This window comes from Pseudochaenichthys georgianus, chromosome 7 (assembly GCF_902827115.2).
Source record: "Pseudochaenichthys georgianus chromosome 7, fPseGeo1.2, whole genome shotgun sequence".
Taxonomy (NCBI): Eukaryota; Metazoa; Chordata; class Actinopteri; order Perciformes; family Channichthyidae; genus Pseudochaenichthys; species Pseudochaenichthys georgianus.
Genome location: NC_047509.1, coordinates 4,771,104 through 4,792,104, shown reverse-complemented (window position 1 = coordinate 4,792,104; position 21,001 = coordinate 4,771,104). Strand labels below are relative to the sequence as shown.

Below are 21,001 nucleotides of genomic sequence, written 5' to 3'. Positions count from 1 at the left end.
CAGAAAAAGGAGGGGTTTTCATTTGTTGGCGCAATTCACCTGTTCTCCTGCAGAGGCAGAGTATTTAGTTTGGTGCATCACCATATCAGCCTCAGATACTGCACCCCTCAGACGAGTACACTCCTCCGGCTTGTCTCATTACATTGCATAATATTGACAAGCAATCATGGTAAGAATTTATATTTATTATTTATGTAATGTCTGTGAATAGAAGAGGGTTTAACGTATAGATGTACCTGTCGCCATCCTCTGCTCCACTGTAGGTAATTAGGGTTGTGCATTGCTAATATGGCTGCTTCGAGACAACAAAAAGGAATACACGCATAATAGAAATGTATGCAAATGTATTTCTGTAGTGCATCCTACACTCAGCTTGACTAGCTTTGTAGTAATTATTTAGCTTTTATATTATAGTTAAGCGTGTTTTTTAAATTATACATCCCTCCTTTAGAAATAAAAACAGATCTAAAATAATTAATTAGTGTCAATTGTAAATGAATGGGAGGCTTTTATTCTCAGTGGATGATTTAAACACACGTGATCTAAATCATCGCGTCTCTTTCTCTCGCGGTAATTTTGCACATTTTATACAAGGTCCTATAGGTGGTTCCTAACCGTGGGTACGACGAGAACCCCTACGGGTAGCCTACTTGAAGAGATTGCAGGGGGTGCGTTGATAGATTAGGGATTGCTATATATTTACACACAATGTTCCTGCCCCTAAAACTACCAAAGCTTATGAAAGACAAGCAAGTTCAAGTGTCTCTTAAATGCTCTTCACAAAAGATGTTGAAACTACTAGAAGTGAGTCTTAATATTAATATATTCACTGACAATAAGTGTACATGTCTTGTTTAAATGCGTTTGTATTAAGGGGGAGACATGCAAGTGATTTTCATTGAAGGAGCAGTTGGGTGAATTACAAAGGGTTGAACACAAGATGAAATGTAGGCAAGGGTGTACGAGTTTGGAAACACTGTACTGGGGGTCAGCAAGTGGCAAACATTACAATGTGTTACTCTGAAATGAATTATAAACTGAAGCTCAAACGGATTTCATATTATACAAAATTGTAATTTTAAAGGCTTTTTCAGGCATGGTGTGGATAATTAATTGAAACGGTTTGTGATGCACCGCCATTTTGCAGCTCATGTTTAAAGGCTACCTGACAACATCACAATGAAGTGTTAGGCATTTACAGTGTTCCAAAAATGAAAGCAGTTGTAAAGTTTCATTTTTTAAGGTATGTTTCAAGTTGAATACATTCTGTAATTCAAATCTTCTCTCTCTGCCCAACAGCGTGAGTGCATCTCTATCCACGTCGGTCAGGCTGGAGTCCAGATTGGCAATTCATGCTGGGAGCTTTACTGCCTGGAACATGGGATCCAGCCGGACGGACAGATGCCCAGTGACAAGACGTGTGGAGGAGGAGACGACTCCTTCAACACCTTCTTCAGTGAGACTGGAGCTGGAAAGCACGTCCCCAGAGCAGTTTTTGTGGACCTGGAGCCCACTGTCATCGGTAAACTCTCATTAAATATGATAAACTATCATAGTTGCTGCCATGTGTAGGTTTTTAACCAGTCAGTCAAACACTCCTATAATTGTTGCTTATTCTCCATAGATGAGGTGCGCACTGGGATCTACCGCCAGCTGTTCCACCCTGAGCAGCTGATCACTGGCAAGGAGGATGCTGCCAACAACTACGCCCGAGGACACTACACCATCGGCAAGGAGATCATTGACACAGTGCTGGACAGGATCCGCAAACTGGTGGGTAACTTGACGTAAAGAGTGGCACATTCCTAAAACAAATTCGAATTTGTATCTCATATTTGTCTCCCTCTGTTTCCAGGCTGACCAGTGCACCGGTCTTCAGGGTTTCCTGGTGTTCCACAGCTTCGGCGGGGGCACCGGCTCTGGTTTCACCTCCCTGCTGATGGAGCGTCTGTCCGTCGACTACGGCAAGAAGTCCAAGCTGGAGTTCTCAGTCTACCCAGCTCCCCAGGTGTCCACCGCTGTGGTGGAGCCCTACAACGCCATCCTGACCACCCACACCACCCTGGAGCACTCTGACTGTGCCTTCATGGTTGATAACGAGGCTATTTATGATATCTGCCGTAGGAACCTCGATATCGAGCGTCCCTCTTACACCAACCTGAACAGGTTGATCAGTCAGATTGTGTCCTCCATCACTGCCTCCCTTCGCTTTGATGGTGCCCTCAATGTTGATCTGACAGAGTTCCAGACCAACTTGGTGCCCTATCCCCGTATCCACTTCCCTCTGGCCACCTATGCCCCGGTTATCTCTGCAGAGAAAGCGTACCACGAGCAGTTAACCGTGGCAGAAATCACTAATTCCTGCTTCGAGCCAGCCAATCAGTTGGTGAAATGCGACCCACGCCACGGTAAATACATGGCCTGCTGCCTTTTGTATCGTGGTGATGTCGTTCCCAAAGACGTGAACGCTGCCATTGCCACCATCAAAACCAAGCGCTCCATCCAGTTTGTGGACTGGTGCCCCACTGGTTTCAAGGTGGGCATCAACTACCAGCCGCCCACTGTAGTTCCTGGTGGAGACCTGGCCAAGGTCCAGAGGGCTGTGTGCATGCTGAGCAACACCACTGCTATTGCAGAGGCCTGGGCTCGGCTTGACCACAAGTTTGATCTGATGTACGCTAAGCGTGCCTTTGTGCACTGGTATGTGGGTGAGGGTATGGAGGAGGGAGAGTTCTCTGAGGCCAGAGAGGACATGGCCGCTCTGGAGAAAGATTACGAGGAGGTTGGAGTCGACTCCATTGAGGGTGAGGGAGAGGAAGAGGGAGAAGAATTTTAAGGGACAAAAAGGCATTAGTTAAAAATGATACAATTAATTCTAAAAATGAATGTTTAACTATCCTTACAAGTTCGGCTGTTCAGAGTTAGCGATCCTGAAAAATCAGTTTGACTCTGTTCTTAATAAATTTCCTACAACATATTAAGTCGTCTGTGTTTTTTCTTTGTTTTCTTTTGTTTTAAGAATACAAAAAAAACATTGACATTAGAGTTTTACCAATTATGATCAGATAAGGGAATTCGTTTTACAGAATACACACATCACACAATGTTTAATTTATACTTTGAAAACTGTTAGAGCCCAGGTAAATATATACGATCATTTTATTTGTGCTGAATCTTCTATTTTTGTTACAACAGGGCCATATAGTAATTAGTGTCGTTTTGCAACATGGCACACTCCTAAGAACCCTATCCCTATCTAGATATGGGCTAATTTTAAGATAACAAAAACCCAACAATTCTTAATCTTAGTAGATTATTCATTATTGAAAAGATGATAATTATAATCAAATGTTATCTCTGCCAATAAATCCCCCCTTATCCAACACCCTAATCCTTTATAACTAAACTAGTATGGTGTTTTTTATCGATCATGTGTGCCCACTCCAACGTCAACAGTCCCTAATCACCTTGGCATGTAAGGTAATCATCAGCTTCTCACATTTTACTTAAGTATTGCACCAAGCATTCCTGTTACTTTTGGTCCATTCCTAAAGCCAAAGCCATAGTACCTTAACTTCTATCTTCCTAGAGTTTGTCACCAGACTTCCTCCTTCAGTTGGGGAGTTTTCTACAAAGTTGCTTAATTCTTTCAATTACCGGGGTTAGTAACTGCTAAACAAACCTCTGAACTCACGTGCATACTTGCCAACCCTCCCGATTTCATTGCCCTCTCCCGGTTTCCTCCCGGGTCATATTTCTCCCGCATTTCTCCCGATTTCTGACAAAATCAGATTTACTCAGGACTGTTTCCACTCGGACTTTAATACAGCTACACCATTGTTTGGTTTCCATGGTAACCCGTCTCTGAGTCTGAGAGGGTGAGGAAGATAGTCACAGAAAACAGAATCGACAACTACTCTACTCTCTGATCACTCCTTTCCTGTAAAATACAGGTCCAGCCCACACATGTGCTCCATCAAGGATGGTGCTACAGGCCGCAATAACAATAAGCATGTTAATGTTTATCTAACAGCTCCCCCCCCCCCATTTTGCATGTTGAAATGCTCCCGATTTCTGAGGTCTCAAAAAGTTCACACTGCGGTACTTTTCCCACAAAGGTTCATGCGAACTTAGTTCATGCGCATGAACTAAGTACAGATCGCGTTCACACCAGAAAAAGTCCCTGGGGGTGGATTAGGCAAATGAAGCCGCTGACGTCACTTCTTCTTCTTCTGCTTTGGGTTTACTGGCAGGCCGCAACCCACTTCACGGCGTATACTGCCGCCCAAAGTCCCCGGAGTTGGGGACTGGCTTCAGTAGAAGCTGCTGGGAGTCCCAGCAGCTTCTACTGAAGCCTTCCGAGTAAATCGCCAGAACGCCGACACCTCCTCATCTCCACCGCTCCCATGTTTTATTTTGTGTTGCCATAAGTTAGTCTCTCTGCGTTTCTGCGCTGGGCTAATGCTAATGCTAATAATGCTAATGCGAGGATAATAAAATGGCGGCTTCACAAAACTTTTTGGGAGTTTTACGGGGCGTGGTTTGCAATTCGCCCAGCCAATCAGGAATATAGCTCTTTTCTCAAAAAAGAGCCGCTCGAAAGTCCCTAGCCGCGTTCACACTGCGGTACTTTTCCCACAAAGGTTCATGCGAACTTAGTTCATGATCGCGTTCACACCAAAAAGAGCCGGTACTAAAAGTAGTTCATGCAAACCTTTTAATCCCCTCGAAAGTCCCTGCTAGAGAGCAGGGACTTTCGAGGGGCTCTTTTTTGAGAAAATAGCTATATTCCTGATTGGCTGGGCGGATTGCAAACCACGCCCCGTAAAACTCCCAAAAAGTTTTGTGAAGCCGCCATTTTATTATCCTCGCATTAGCATTATTATTTTAATTTTATTATGGCAACACAAAATAAAACATGGGAGCGGTGGAGATGAGGAGGTGTCGGCATTCTGGCGATTTACTCGGAAGGCTTCAGTAGAAGCTGCTGGGACTCCCAGCAGCTTCTACTGAAGCCAGTCCCCAACTCCGGGGACTTCCGGCCGGGGACTTTGGGCGGCAGTATACGCCGTGAAGTGATTTGCGGCCTGCCAGTAAACCCAAAGCAGAAGAAGAAGAAGAAGTGACGTCAGCGGCTTCATTTGCCTAATCCACCCTCAGGGACTTTTTCTGGTGTGAACGCGATCTGTACTTAGTTCATGCGAACTAAAGAGTTCGCATGAACTAAGTTCGCATGAACCTTTGTGGGAAAAGTACCGCAGTGTGAACGCGGCTCCTGCTTTCTTGCAGGGACTTTCGAGGGGGTAAAAAGGTTCGCATGAACTACTTTTAGTACCGGCTCTTTTTGGTGTGAACGCGATCATGAACTAAGTTCGCATGAACCTTTGTGGGAAAAGTACCGCAGTGTGAACGCGGCTATTTGGCAAGTATGCTCACGTGTCACCAAGTGTTCTGCATCTCCCCTGAGACATTGCTTTGTTTAACCTCTTGGAATATTGCAGTGTTGTTGATCTGACTTCCACCCACAGCACAATAACCAAACCAAGACTTAGGCTAGTTTAAAAAATAAAGATGGCCGTGCAGTGCCTCTCATTCGGCAACCCTTTATTCTAACTGTTATGGGATGAATACGACCACTACACCCTCCCAGCTCGGGTGCCAGAACTGCCAATATCCCTGCCAATATTCCCGAGGATACCAACCCCCATTCTGCTGAGTAAAGGAGCGGAAAGCCAGGATCTGAACTTTAAGGGTCACCTATTATGCAAAATCCACTTTTTCATGCTTTTATACATAAACATGTGTCCCCTCTGTGTAAAGATATTCTGAACGTTTCAGGAAAAAAGATATCTCTCATGCGGCTTTCACACCAGCGCTTTTCAGTTTATAGCTCCGAGCGGGAGCTTTTCTGGTTCAGCTCCGGTTTCCCTTTTCAGCTCCCGCTCTGTACACACCGCCCACTGGCGCTCCAGAGCTGCCCCTGCTGCGTCATGACGTCACCGTTTACATCGCTGATTTGCCCCCCAACGGCAGCCATTACGGCAGCTCACAACAACAACAACAACAACTGCGCCGGGTCGATGATCGTGTTGCTTTTAATCACACGAAGCCAGAATAAATTGAATAACGACTTCTCCAACCTTATACTTTTCTCCAGAGTGCCGTGGTTCATTGTTTATTAATGTGTTTCTGCAGCATTTACCGACCGCTGCAGTGCTGCTCTTCCACGGGAGTGTATTCTCCCGTTAGCTCCCGGTTAGCTCGCACTGCAGCGGCCGCTCTAAAGCATTCACTATCCGACTCACACAAGCAGCTGATGCATATCCCCAGTTCCCCTTAGCCTAAGTGAATGTGTGTCAGTCTGAATTGACACTGTTTGGTATCACAACGCTGTTATGAAAGTTTCTCTGGTATAAAACGGGTGATGTTGGCATAGCAACCGAAGCTAAACTGACTACTTGCATCCGAAAGCTGCAATAATACAAAACAACACGTCTGCCTCTCTCCACAATGATCGATAACAGTGAATGGATGGTCAAAGTAAGGCACAAATAAACAGAATCACACGAAGCCTGGTTAGTGTTGCCTGACTTTATAAAGTGTGTTTATAGGCACTACTGCTTGTAGGCAGGCATGACAGTCGACCCATGGGAGGTGGGTTTAGTTTCCTGCACACCTCGACGTGAGAGAGACGTAAGCGACGTCACCTCTTAGCTCCAAAGCTCTTGCCTCTGGACCGACAATTCTTTGGAGCTGGAAATGAAGCGGATTCCGGAGCTAAGAGCCGGCGCAGCTCCGGTGTGAACTGACAAACCCGGCGCTTTTCAGGCTCTAGCTCCGAGCCGGAGCTGAAAAGGCGCTGGTGTGAAAGGGGCATCAGAGGGGCGTGGGGAGTGGCTCCTTATTTTCAATCAGCACTTTTGAAACAGGGCTGAAACAGAGGGGTTTATGGGATGCGACAATGCACAATCTGTTTGGTATTTGGAGCCAAACACGTAGAGACATGTTTGTATATATCTGAGACCTATAATATATTGATGAAAAACAGTATAATAAGGGACCTATAAAGGCCTTCGTCCATCGACCCTGCCGTGCCTGATTACAGTAGCAATCCACTCACAACGGCACCTTTAACTGGTACTGTAGAGACGCCAAATGGAGTCGCAGCCCTTTGCGTCACTACACCCCGGGCCTGCTTTCGACCATAACAATTAAAAATAGGACATTAATAAACGCTTTTAAAAAACAAACCTGAACGAGGCTGTCAACCTTAGCACATATTTTAAGCATACGTTTAATATTGCTTTTTAGAAAATCTAACATCTGAGGATGAGTAATATGATGCCATACAAAGCATGGTCCTGAACCTTTATATATACAGTCTATGTCCTGAACACATGCTGGTGACATATTTTGAGAGTAAATGAAACACTCATTATTTAGTTATTTTTTAATTAAGGCCAAATTAAATGACAGAATGGAATATCTTCAACAGACCTCTTTCCTTTTTTTGTCAGAGCTGTTTATGTATTGATTGCTGTGGGGGTGTTACAAGCATTTCACAAAATAAGAAAGCATTTTTCTCGAATACATTACTCACCCTGACCTGAAGTGTTAATTTAAGATATGTTCTGATACAATGATTTTGTAGTCTCTATCTGACACATAGCAGCTGTTACTGTCGAACGATCATTTATTGGGTTAAGGATATATTCATGGGCTTGTTTCTTTACATATAATAATGACAGACATAATACAAATATCATATCATAGATTTAACTACAAATCACAACACTTATTAAAGATTTATTTACATTAGACCAAAAAAAGAAAGAAACACAGACCACTTCATATTTTTCCAGACATTTATTAGAGAGCAGAACATTTTGCATCACTAGCTCTGAAAAGACAAACCTGAGTTGTAAAACAACTTACTTTTTGAGATGCCTTCAAGTATTAGCAATTGTTTCCTGAATAACTAGTGCATAACGTCCCTTTAATACTCCTCTTCCTCACCCTCGAACAAGTAAACTCCAACCTAACAACCTGGTTTTATCCCCCCGGCCTTTCCTATCACATCAAATTGACATCCACATTTATTTTTGGAATGTATTTAAGGACAAATCAACATTATGATATTTAACTAGTTCTTAAGTTTTCGTTCTTTAAAATTCTTCTCCCTCTTCCTCTCCATCACCCTCAACGGAGTCGACTCCAACCTCCTCGTAATCTTTCTCCAGAGCGGCCATGTCCTCTCTGGCCTCAGAGAACTCTCCCTCCTCCATACCCTCACCCACATACCAGTGCACAAAGGCACGCTTAGCGTACATCAGATCAAACTTGTGGTCAAGCCGAGCCCAGGCCTCTGCAATAGCAGTGGTGTTGCTCAGCATGCACACAGCCCTCTGGACCTTGGCCAGGTCTCCACCAGGAACTACAGTGGGCGGCTGGTAGTTGATGCCCACCTTGAAACCAGTGGGGCACCAGTCCACAAACTGGATGGAGCGCTTGGTTTTGATGGTGGCAATGGCAGCGTTCACGTCTTTGGGAACGACATCACCACGATACAAAAGGCAGCAGGCCATGTATTTACCGTGGCGTGGGTCGCATTTCACCAACTGATTGGCTGGCTCGAAGCAGGAATTAGTGATTTCTGCCACGGTTAACTGCTCGTGGTACGCTTTCTCTGCAGAGATAACCGGGGCATAGGTGGCCAGAGGGAAGTGGATACGGGGATAGGGCACCAAGTTGGTCTGGAACTCTGTCAGGTCAACATTGAGGGCACCATCAAAGCGAAGGGAGGCAGTGATGGAGGACACAATCTGACTGATCAACCTGTTCAGGTTGGTGTAAGAGGGACGCTCGATATCGAGGTTCCTACGGCAGATATCATAAATAGCCTCGTTATCAACCATGAAGGCACAGTCAGAGTGCTCCAGGGTGGTGTGGGTGGTCAGGATGGCGTTGTAGGGCTCCACCACAGCGGTGGACACCTGGGGAGCTGGGTAGATGGAGAACTCCAGCTTGGACTTCTTGCCGTAGTCGACGGACAGACGCTCCATCAGCAGGGAGGTGAAACCAGAGCCGGTGCCCCCGCCGAAGCTGTGGAACACCAGGAAACCCTGAAGACCGGTGCACTGGTCAGACTGGAGATGGAGAGAGACAAATATGAGATACAAATTCAACAACTAATTTTGATATTTTGAATTTGTTTTAGGAATGTGCCACTCTATACGTCAAGTTACCCACCAGTTTGCGGATCCTGTCCAGCACTGTGTCAATGATCTCCTTGCCGATGGTGTAGTGTCCTCGGGCGTAGTTGTTGGCAGCATCCTCCTTGCCAGTGATCAGCTGCTCGGGGTGGAACAGCTGGCGGTAGATCCCAGTGCGCACCTCATCTATGGAGAACAATTTGTTTAGAAATTACTAAAGGGAAAGACTTGAAACTTGAAAGTTATATATGGCATATATATTTAATGAGAGTTTACCGATGACAGTGGGCTCCAGGTCCACAAAAACTGCTCTGGGGACGTGCTTTCCAGCTCCAGTCTCACTGAAGAAGGTGTTGAAGGAGTCGTCTCCTCCTCCACACGTCTTGTCACTGGGCATCAGTCCGTCCGGCTGGATCCCATGTTCCAGGCAGTAAAGCTCCCAGCATGAATTGCCAATCTGGACTCCAGCCTGACCGACGTGGATAGAGATGCACTCACGCTGTTGGGCAGAGAGAGAATATTTGGATTACAGATCTTAATCTCAAACCTTGCAATTTGAACACCTTTTTTTTAAGAAGAAAGGTTCACAACTGCTTTCAGACAAAAAAAAAGGTTATTTGTGTGCATTGTTTTAGACATGGTATAATGGGAAACAAAGTGGGCAAACAGAAATAGTTTTACTATAGTTCAAAATAAATATCACAGCTATATTCTTGAGAATACAGTTGCTGGCAGGATGAAGATAATAGTTAAATAAGGCGAAATAAATCTAATAGATAGATAGATACTCTATTTATCCCAAAATAAAATAAATAAATAATTTTTGTAAGAAAATAAGATACAATAAGATACAAGTACAATACAAAATAGCATTAGCTGCAAGCAAATACAAATTCACAATAAAAAAGACATCCCTACAGTATCTGAATAATACACAATGTCACAAAAATATTGAATAAATTGAGTACAATATACAGTCTTACAAGCTACAGGAATATATATCAATACAATACAGACACATAATGGAATTTGGATTAAATAAACATTATAATTAAGTAGCTGTTGTACAAATTGTTCTGGGTTATGGAAAAGGGGACACTTTACATGGTGCAGTTTAAGTAATATGCCAACCAACAACCAATTAATGGCGATAACAGTAACGTCCACTTAATACATTTTCGCTGTATGGACAGGCTTTCTCTGGGTGTGGGACATCTGAAGACTGCAGATCACGTACACGAGGCTATATTACCCTGTAACGAGTAGCGTAGTGCTGACAGGGGCTAGAATTGGAACCAACACAGCAGACTTCATTATTCATTCTGTCCACATAGCAGTCAGATGAAAACCTCTTTTGTTCAGTTGGCCCGTCGCGTAACGTTAGCTGTCTGTACCCCCATGCAAAGCACCTCCCTTCACCAAACCTCATATTAAATAATTCGCTAGAAATTACTTGTTTAAGAGAAAAATACTTTTTTCACACCTCGAGCCTTTTCACACTTTTATAAACGTGCACGTTTCGTTGGTTTGATATCGGTTTGTAGGGAGAATTAAATATCAAAAACGAAATGTATAGCCTACCATTACTTCCCTCTGGCATACCTTAAAAAGCCTGGCATTTATTTTGAAATGTTCTTACCATTTTGTTCTGTAGTCGCGGTGGAGGATTGAAGTTCCTGCACAGAAAATCTTACAATACGACAGTTATGGGGTCGTTGTAAGAGATAATGGCGCATAAGAGATGGACAGCGGTTAAATATAGGGGCAAAGCCTGCGTCGGTGACCTCGGTGCAGCCATTGGTCAACGACCTGTCAGTCAGACTCTCGATTCTATCCGTGGCTTTCTATTAGACGAGCGCCTGTCTCGCCACATAGCCCGCCTCCCAGACCACACCCGGCAAGCATGGCGCCGGTTACTGCGAGGAGGAAAATGCTGCTTCACTTTGTGCAAGGGAGTACCACACATTTTCTGACATACAGCCCAGTGTTTGCTGGCACTTCCATATAATAAAAAAAATCCATGCAGAATCACATAGAAAACAACTTGTAAAATAATATACTAGATTAGATACTTTAGAATTAGATTTTTGTGTACACACTACAGATTAGAATATAATCCAATGGAGTCTGCATTTTGAGAATACATCACACTTTTTACTAAAGTCACATTGATTTTGTTCTTTCCTCTTGTGCCTCATGCATAATACAAACAACTGATGTCCAAACACCTGCCAGTACAATCAGTCAGTCAGCTCACCGAACACTTAAATTACGCCTCTTACCATCTGTTTATGTTTCAAATGTATGATTTCTTTCCACACTGCAAAGCTATACAAATCCAACACACAGATTGGGATTGCTGGTATAATGTGTTATTATTAACATATAAAATCCAGACAACCTTTGGTTTAAGACATGTTTGTTTAATGTGCAATAGTGTCCTCTCTAAGCTAATTTCCATACCCATTAATCATCATACAGTCAATATTTCCACAAATGTAAAAACATGGGTGTGTGTTTATTTTTTAATTCAAAATGTACTTTTGTTTTCGGTCTACTGTACACAAAAGAGGTCAATCTGTCCTGTCATGTAGGCCACATCCACAGGCGCCCATCCCCCATCTCTCCTCCCAAGATTCAACCGTTGCAAGGGAAATGAATAACGGTGTTGCCTGGATACAGCAGAATATCCCCATAGACCGCCTTTATTCGGCAGTCATGTGACCCAGCTTAAATGGCAGCATTAACAGTCTGCAGTGCAGCTGCCACAGTGGGGGATGTGAGGTGCCTCAGCCACTTATTTCCCCAAAAAGCTTGCACCCTGATGTTGTCTATATGTAATGAAACACATGTCCTCTCGTCTCAGCCCTTCTTCTCACAAAACTCATGGCAGAAATATAAACAAAATGGTGTTGAGGATTATAGGGTGTGGCCGGCATGACATCAATGTGGAGGAGCTCTTTTGTTCACACACATCAAGGTTGTTCATATAAAACCCCATTCTTCGTGAAATGTAACAGGAAGCGGCTCTGTTTGTGTTAAACATTCAACCTTCAATTAGAAAGACCATAAAAACACCTAAATAAAAGAGAAGTGCCAGACAGTAAAGCTGCTTGGTTGCCAATAACAAAAGGATCTCTATGACAACAGTTGTCCCAGACCCAGACATGAAACCTCTTTAATGTGAGGTGGCCTAAAAAAGCAGATTTTGCTTTATAGAGATTGCTGCAATAGGGAAAATAATAATCAGATGGTCAAAGATATAAGATATTTTTCTGAAGGTATTACATTAATTACATGGCATCTACTCATTTTTTAAAGTCATTGCATTTTTGAGTATTTTTTTACATAATGCCCTCAAGTCGATGTCACTTCTGAGATTTGTAAGGCATTGAGTCAGCTGAGGAGATTTATGAAATAATGAAGTAACTGCAGCGTCTAATTACACATTTTTGGGCTTTTTCCGTATTATTCTGTGGTCAATATGAGAGCACTAAGACTTCTTGAATGTACTAATGACCTTAATGTATTTGATTGTGATGTGTTCTATTCTCGTGCTGCTGTACCTAAATCTGGATTTTGGATTCAATGGATCCTGGTATTTTTCTGGTCAACTGAGGCACAGGGTGGCCATTTTTGGTACTGCATCATACTCATCATGTTAGTCAAATAGAAAGTTTTGTGTCTCCTTTCACATCATTATCTTGTATTTTACCCGCTTACATAAAATTGGCCCCAGCATGTACAGTATGACACAGAAAAAGTCCTTTAAATGTACCTTATATTGAATGTATATGTGTCCGACCAATGTGACTTAAATGAGGCCAACTGGCATATTTCTCCTCTTTTACTCAATTAATTATTGCCTGTCAAACTTCAATTCTTTATTTAAATGAGACTGTTTAAAATATAAATGTTGTTTCAATATATTATTTGTCAACTTAATACCAATTTATTGTGTATAAAATTAATTCACCATGTTCTGCGTCCTTTCTTGTTTATTTTAATTTTTCACTTCATGTATTTCAACATTTATTTTGGTATAATATTTCATTTTCTCTCTCTGAATAACTTTGTTTTGATCAGTATAAATACATTTTAGTGCTATTATAATATGCCTTGTAGTCTGTCACTAGAAAGCTTTTGAATAACAGTGAGTTCAAATCTATATAAATCCTACACATTTTCACTGCTTATGATAAATAGTGTTTCTTTTTTTATTTGCAGAACAAAACCATGTATGAGGCCAAAGACCACGTGGACCACCAGAACAGTTTTTTTTCTCAAGTAGTTCGCTGGCCTTACAACCTGACACCAGTCACACAAAGTATCATTATCATTATATATAAAAAGCTCATTGTACCTAAAAAAACAACAACCTTCCTCTTTTACTTCACTGCCTCTTTAACAGCACCTGCATGAAATATAATTCTTCTTTGACAGGTGAAACATTTGCTTTGTCACTTTGTTGGGTATCATATTCTCTCCTGAAGGATACCGTGCGGTCAGTTTCCTGCCATGAAGGGCGGACCACTCCCATCTCTCCAGCATTCCCATCAGAGTCCCATCCTTCCTCTCTCCTCTTGTGCAGCTGCTCAGCCCCTCCCAGTCCCACAGCTGCTGGGAGGTGGAGGAGGAGGAGGAGGAGGAGGAGGAGGAGGAGGAGGAGGAGGAGGAGGAGGAGGAGGAGGAGGAGGAGGAGGAGGAGGAGGAGGAGGAGGAGGAGGAGGAGGAGAATTTTCTCGAAGCACTGGCTGAGATCCAAGGCTGCATCCTGTCCTTTTCTTTCATCGTCTGCCGTTCATGGAGTACAGCAGCCACAACAAGCCGGTTGTAAATTATTCATCCTGACTTCCCTGCTGAAATGGTACACTGACATTAGCGCAACTGCTCTGACAAACACCGGGCGTTGAGTTCATACTGCATTAGGAACCAGAAGGGTGCTGATTATATTATGTAAAGCTTCTTTACATTCCCTGGATTTAAGGCAGCTTAAAGGGCAACAGGGTCAATGTTGTTACTGCAGCAGTCATACTGTAAATAAGCAGCATAGGTGAAGGGCTTCAGTGCGACCATTATGTCACTTAACCTGTAATTCAGGCACTTTCAGTTCTTCAAACAGGACAGAAGCAGAGCAGTCAGGCCCAACGTCTGAACAGCACATAGGCTGACTTGCATTCACGTGATCGCCCCACTGAATGACATCATTGCAGAGAATCTGGGACAAAGAGGGCGGAGAGGAGAGGAGAGGAGAGCTGGCCTGCCGGGTGGATCCAATGGCCTCAGCATCAACATGGACGCCGGCTGATACCAGTGTGATGAGAGCATCTTGTGTGGCATCGCAATCAGCCATCTTACATCATGAACAGCTCATCAGGTTCATACAAAAATATTACAAATACAATATATGTAATAGAGAATGCGCACCAGGACATGACTAGCTTTGTATTGATTTATAGTTTGCCACACCTATAATACATGTGCAGTCCTTGCTGATTCACCCGCTATATGCTTTGTTCGAAGTGGCCCTTTATTGGATGAGATTGATACCGTTATTTAACACTTGACTGATATTTCTTCATATATTTTGATTTCATTTGCATAAATAAGTTATAAGAATACAGCATATTAGTTAGTGAAACTGTGCTCTTCTTCAAATGAAACTTCAGTGAGTTGGTTCCCTTACCCTCATCAAAGGTGGCCTCTTGCAAGCTATGCAGACACTTCAGAGATAATTTAAAGGTACTTTTTTTTAGCCTAATAGGATAATTTATGGTCTTAATCATATACAGAAATTATATGAATAACCTGCCAACAATATATTTATACCCTTTAGGAGTAGATATAACAATGCAAATCAGATCAGATATATATGCAAAATACAGACATAAACATCATCACTAAAGGGTGGCAGTGAAATCCTTTTTTTGTCCACGGTGCACAGATACCCTTTAATATATGCACACAAAATAACAACTCTAACAAGACCTTAGGCACAGTGGCGCCAGCAGGGGGGGCCAGGGGGGGCCATGGCCACCCTGATATATTTGTTGGCCCCCCCACTGGCCCCCCCACCACACACACCGCCTCGCCAGTCACGTATGCGTAGTAGTTTATCTGATATTTAACAACAAATACACAGCCAGCGAGTCGCTTGATTTGAGCTTCCAACGCTCATACTGCAGCCCCTCCCTCTCCCTCTGCTACCATGGTAACACTCTGATACTCGCACGCACCACTCTGATACTCGCGCGCACCACTCTGAGATTCGCACAGACAGCAGCAGGTTGCGGCAAAATGTTTTGTTTCTACTGACTGGACTGGAGTTGACAAAAATCCACCTGACTTCTAGAAGGTAAGTCGTATACGTTCGTTGCCTGTTAAGCCCCACAACACTTTAGGCTTTAGTGTGTTAGGTTGCAAAAAACGGAGATATGCTTACCTTTAGCTGTTATTCTGATAAAAAATTGTGTTCAATGGCATTAAAACGAGAAAAACGCTGGAAGACCTGGAAAAGAGGCTCGGGGCTCAGTAAAGGCTGGCTTCACTTCAGGTATAATTAGTCTGTAAACACACTTTGGCGGCTATCCTAGTTAGCGTTAGTTTAGCTTGGTAAGCTAACGTTAGCTGATGTTGGTATGCTGGGCTGGTGTAATGCGTAGGCTACTATTAATCACTGCTGTGTGTAATGTCAATTTGCAGAAAATGAGGAGAAAGTCAACAGACATCTCTTCTTATTTTAAGAAGAATATTAGTAAAGGAGAGACAGAGCTGGCAGGGGAGCAGCAGCATAGTGCTAGTGAGGAGATGGCCTTACATGCTAGAAAGTACACGCGGAACTCTGTTTTGTAAAAGTGAAACTAAAACCTAAGTACAGTTTTATTAATGTGATTGGGACCTTTGTAATTATTTAAGTCTTCTACACACTTTAGGTCTGCAGCTCCTTCAAAATGAAACGAGAATATATGCAGTTTTTCCTCTTCTGTGTTCTGAGGTTATGAGCCGACCATTAGTCAAGTTTGTTTTCATAATGTTCTGTATGCTAATTTAAAAAAAGGGTAACCAGTTTGTTGATAAAGTATAAATATACATTTTCAAAACAAATGGAATACAAGCTATATGTATTACTCTCACCACAGTGGCCTAATTGGGCCTAGTTTTGTATCATTTATAATGTTTTGAATTTGCTATAAATGTCAATAATAGATGGTGTTTTTGTGTTCAACCACAGTATGTATTTACCATGTTATACCCCTTGTGTTTTTGGGTCCTGTTGAAATAAAATAGTCATGTTTTAAAACTTGATTTAATAAAGTCATGTCAATCATCTTTGATCAGTGGGACACAAACAGCTTTGTTCTAAAACAATGTCTAACCTAGAGACAGAATATAACTGAAGAACATGTTGTGTTGCTGTTGTATTGTATGTGTTGAGAATGCTGGAAATGTTGTGCCTTACAATAAAGGAACTTATTTAAATTAAGCTGTATTTGTCTTTTTAAAAAGGAAGGAACAACTAGCATATATAAAAAACAAAACAATAAATCACCAACACATTTATACATAACACAAAACAAGGTTCTTTTAAATGTTGTTTGAAGTAAAATGTTAACTATCCGTATTATATTCACTTCAGATGAATAGTATCAGAAAATGTAAGATAAGAAACCAAAGTATATCAGTAGGTGATTCTCTTTGCCATTGTTTTCATGTAGTCTATACTTTTACAACAATTAAATGCTTGGTTTTGGTGGGCCACCCCAAGATTTTCAGTGGCCCCATTTGGCCACCCCTATGAAAGGTTTCTGGAGGCGCCACTGCTTAGTTAGGCAAAACAAAAATGAAAAAGTGCCACGATACAACTCTAGGTTATTTATATCCTTGATGACACTGTACAAATCAATGCATACCCTACCAACTATATAGTTATTGCAATGCCCTTTAGGAGTATATAACAATATAAGACATGCTCAGTTTGAACATCATCTCTAAAGCGTGGCAGTGAAATCTTTTTGTGTCCACGGTGCACAGAAGCAGATACCCTGCCCTGCTGCCGGTATAAAACCGGAAGCCCCGCCCTCCCATTCAGCAGTTGTTGCATCGACCCCGACGGGTACACCTCGCGACGCAAACCACACCGTGTTTAAAAACGCTTTTTCTTCACATTTCTTCCTTTTGTTCTCCCTCTCTCTGAACCTCAAAAAGAAAAAATGGTAAGTCTACTTTTCCTAATCTGAAATGAAGGTTTGAGCAGCACCCAGTGAGTGTTAACACGACGTCGTTAATGTGTCTCCATCTCTTCAGGAACGTCTCCAATGTCTCCATTGTGTCTCCAAAGCTGACACGGTTTAAAAACTAGTTACAACATTGGCCAATTATGTATTTAGGGATTTAAAAAAAGCGGTATCGAGTGGCGTATTACCGGTTTTGCAGCAGTGACACGGTGTGATTGTGGATAGATGTGAACAATGCACCGACTGTCTCCATGCAGGCTTTATTACAGGCACTCAGGTGGATACATCTGTCAGTGTGCGTCATTTGCCGTCCATATATTAGGATTTTGGTCAAATTTAACGTGTCCATACGCGAAAATCTGACACCTTGCAAATGCCTTATCATGTTTGGATGCAGGGAGGGGCAGATAGGGAGGGGAATAAAGGGGACACAGATTGCAAATATGACTTTTTAATTCATAATATTCAAAGGAAAATATTTCTTTATATGTATATTCTAATCCAACATTTATCAACAAAACAAATTGATGCAACACAAAGCGTCTGTTTCAATCATAGCACGAAATATAAAGGGTTCATTTAAATACCATTTGTATTTAATCTAAACTGTTAATTCAATTTAGATTAGGCCTATAAGCAATTATAATATATATATATATTGACACAGTGGAGCTTTAGCTCGTTTTTTTCTCATCCACTGTGATTGTGCCCCACCCTCAAGGGATGAGAGCAAGTGGAATATTCCAGACTGATTATGTGCACTGACAAGGCAATTTGCATTTTTTGCTTACGCTTGCAAAAGAGGGAGAGTGTGGGATAAAAAAGCCAAGAGGACAAAAAGGACTGGAGGAAAGAGGAGAGCAGCGTCCTGTCTGCTGTCAGACTTTCTGTCCCTGCAGGTTGTGGTGCAGGGAGGGCCTGCAGCACCTGCTCTCCTCAGACAGGGGGAGCAGTTCCATATTCCCTATATTGAGATGCATTTATGCAACATTAACTGTTGTAGATTTCATAAATGATCACAGCATTGACATATAAATGAATGTGAAACCAAAACGGCTTGTTTTCTGATAAATCGTCTCTTGTTTTTTTTTTGTTCCAACAGCGTGAGTGCATCTCTATCCACGTCGGTCAGGCTGGAGTCCAGATTGGCAATGCCTGCTGGGAGCTTTACTGCCTGGAACATGGGATCCAGCCGGACGGACAGATGCCCAGTGACAAGACGTGTGGAGGAGGAGACGACTCCTTCAACACCTTCTTCAGTGAGACTGGAGCTGGAAAGCACGTCCCCAGAGCAGTTTTTGTGGACCTGGAGCCCACTGTCATCGGTAAACTCTCATTAAATATGATAAACTATCATAGTTGCTGCCATGTGTAGGTTTTTAACCAGTCAGTCAAACACTCCTATAATTGTTGCTTATTCTCCATAGATGAGGTGCGCACTGGGATCTACCGCCAGCTGTTCCACCCTGAGCAGCTGATCACTGGCAAGGAGGATGCTGCCAACAACTACGCCCGAGGACACTACACCATCGGCAAGGAGATCATTGACACAGTGCTGGACAGGATCCGCAAACTGGTGGGTAACTTGATGTATAGAGTGGCACATTCCTAAAACAAATTCAAAATATTAGGGCTGTATCCGAATTCGTTAGTTGGAGTACTATTCGCGTTTCAATTTCGTTATTCGCGCTGCACTGCGGCTGCCAAATTGAATTTTTTGAAAACTCCAAAATCAACGTAAGAGCTTGTGCCTCTTCGGAGGGTGCTAACACTTAACCATAAACTTTATCCTTTACTTTCTCCATCTTGATATGTAGATATGACTTTTTCTCCGTTAATCTCAGTGACGTTGTTTTCATAGCAACAACAACTTCCTGTCAACAGCGCTAACTCTCCTTCAAAATAAAAGCATGTCCATACAAAATGGGAAGCCATGCCAAATTACACTTAAGACATATATACAACTGCAACGAAAGTAACAAACACAATGCGATATCCTTTTCAATTTCAATGAACACAAATTGGGTTACATTAACAAATAACTATAAAACAACAATACTGTAGAATGAATGAATGCCGTGAATAAACCGAAATACACGTGTTGAAGCGGTTCGCTGCCGGCCCCCCCACCCTCAGCCCTAGACAATATCAAAATTAGTTGTTGAATTTGTATCTCATATTTGTCTCTCTCCATCTCCAGGCTGACCAGTGCACCGGTCTTCAGGGTTTCCTGGTGTTCCACAGCTTCGGCGGGGGCACCGGCTCTGGTTTCACCTCCCTGCTGATGGAGCGTCTGTCCGTCGACTACGGCAAGAAGTCCAAGCTGGAGTTCTCCATCTACCCAGCTCCCCAGGTGTCCACCGCTGTGGTGGAGCCCTACAACGCCATCCTGACCACCCACACCACCCTGGAGCACTCTGACTGTGCCTTCATGGTTGATAACGAGGCTATTTATGATATCTGCCGTAGGAACCTCGATATCGAGCGTCCCTCTTACACCAACCTGAACAGGTTGATCAGTCAGATTGTGTCCTCCATCACTGCCTCCCTTCGCTTTGATGGTGCCCTCAATGTTGATCTGACAGAGTTCCAGACCAACTTGGTGCCCTATCCCCGTATCCACTTCCCTCTGGCCACCTATGCCCCTGTTATCTCTGCAGAGAAAGCGTACCACGAGCAGCTCTCAGTGGCAGAAATCACTAATTCCTGCTTCGAGCCAGCCAATCAGTTGGTGAAATGCGACCCACGCCACGGTAAATACATGGCCTGCTGCCTTTTGTATCGTGGTGATGTCGTTCCCAAAGACGTGAACGCTGCCATTGCCACCATCAAAACCAAGCGCTCCATCCAGTTTGTGGACTGGTGCCCCACTGGTTTCAAGGTGGGCATCAACTACCAGCCGCCCACTGTAGTTCCTGGTGGAGACCTGGCCAAGGTCCAGAGGGCTGTGTGCATGCTGAGCAACACCACTGCTATTGCAGAGGCCTGGGCTCGGCTTGACCACAAGTTTGATCTGATGTACGCTAAGCGTGCCTTTGTGCACTGGTATGTGGGTGAGGGTATGGAGGAGGGAGAGTTCTCTGAGGCCAGAGAGGACATGGCCGCTCTGGAGAAAGATTACGAGGAGGTTGGAGTCGACTCCATTGAGGGTGATGGAGAGGAAGAGGGAGAAGAATTTTAAAAAAGGGACAAAGTTGTTAATCAGTAAACACATTTTATGGATTGCATTAGCATTCAAAACAAATGTTTTGTCGATTACCATTTTGTCTGTCTTCTCAATAAAATTCCTGTGACATGTGAATGTGTTTGTCTTTTATGAATTAAAATCTAAATATATAGTGAGTGTCAAACTAAATGTTGAAAATCTATAGTTTGAGCTATACCACAAAATAATGTTTAATACTCAGAACACCGATCATTTAAATATTTACCTTTTTTAGTTATAAAGCATTTATGCAGGAAGATGTATACTTTAAAAAATGTGAGAACTGCAAGCTGTAGTAAATAAACACTTTGTGGAAGGAAAGCTGAACGATTGTTTAGCTTCTAAAAACA

The 21,001-nt window shown here is 42.9% G+C and overlaps 4 protein-coding genes across 4 annotated transcripts in view; 3 read left to right on the top strand and 1 right to left on the bottom strand.

The window, feature by feature from the left end:
• ada (adenosine deaminase) overlaps positions 1–21,001 on the top strand; it is a 333,413-nt gene that overhangs the window by 173,840 nt on the left and 138,572 nt on the right. The window lies entirely within an intron of this gene.
• On the top strand, positions 79–2,977 carry LOC139432824 (tubulin alpha-1B chain-like). The gene is made up of 4 exons (XM_034087212.2): positions 79–169; positions 1,300–1,522; positions 1,625–1,773; positions 1,856–2,977. Exons 1-4 carry the CDS (start codon positions 167–169, stop codon positions 2,834–2,836), a joined length of 1,356 nt encoding a protein of 451 aa, XP_033943103.1. The 5' UTR covers positions 79–166; the 3' UTR covers positions 2,837–2,977.
• Positions 7,852–10,959, bottom strand: LOC117449498 (tubulin alpha-1B chain-like). Its single transcript, XM_034087216.2, has 4 exons — positions 10,852–10,959; positions 9,489–9,711; positions 9,250–9,398; positions 7,852–9,146 (listed from the first exon to the last, which is right to left on the bottom strand). Exons 1-4 carry the CDS (start codon positions 10,852–10,854, stop codon positions 8,166–8,168), a joined length of 1,356 nt encoding a protein of 451 aa, XP_033943107.1. The 5' UTR covers positions 10,855–10,959; the 3' UTR covers positions 7,852–8,165.
• Positions 17,293–20,747, top strand: LOC117449496 (tubulin alpha-1B chain-like). The gene is made up of 4 exons (XM_034087213.2): positions 17,293–17,425; positions 18,549–18,771; positions 18,874–19,022; positions 19,647–20,747. The coding sequence occupies exons 1-4, from the start codon at positions 17,423–17,425 to the stop codon at positions 20,625–20,627; spliced, it is 1,356 nt and encodes a 451-aa protein (XP_033943104.1). The 5' UTR covers positions 17,293–17,422; the 3' UTR covers positions 20,628–20,747.

Excerpts from the sequence above, each read along its gene's own strand:
- LOC139432824 (XM_034087212.2), top strand. Across the intron at positions 1,523-1,624 it reads CCTGGAGCCCACTGTCATCG|ATGAGGTGCGCACTGGGATC; the intron begins GTAAACTCTCAT and ends TATTCTCCATAG. Across the intron at positions 1,774-1,855 it reads TGGACAGGATCCGCAAACTG|GCTGACCAGTGCACCGGTCT; the intron begins GTGGGTAACTTG and ends CTCTGTTTCCAG.
- LOC117449496 (XM_034087213.2), top strand. Across the intron at positions 18,772-18,873 it reads CCTGGAGCCCACTGTCATCG|ATGAGGTGCGCACTGGGATC; the intron begins GTAAACTCTCAT and ends TATTCTCCATAG. Across the intron at positions 19,023-19,646 it reads TGGACAGGATCCGCAAACTG|GCTGACCAGTGCACCGGTCT; the intron begins GTGGGTAACTTG and ends CTCCATCTCCAG.
- LOC117449498 (XM_034087216.2), bottom strand. Across the intron at positions 9,399-9,488 it reads CCTGGAGCCCACTGTCATCG|ATGAGGTGCGCACTGGGATC; the intron begins GTAAACTCTCAT and ends TGTTCTCCATAG. Across the intron at positions 9,147-9,249 it reads TGGACAGGATCCGCAAACTG|TCTGACCAGTGCACCGGTCT; the intron begins GTGGGTAACTTG and ends CTCCATCTCCAG.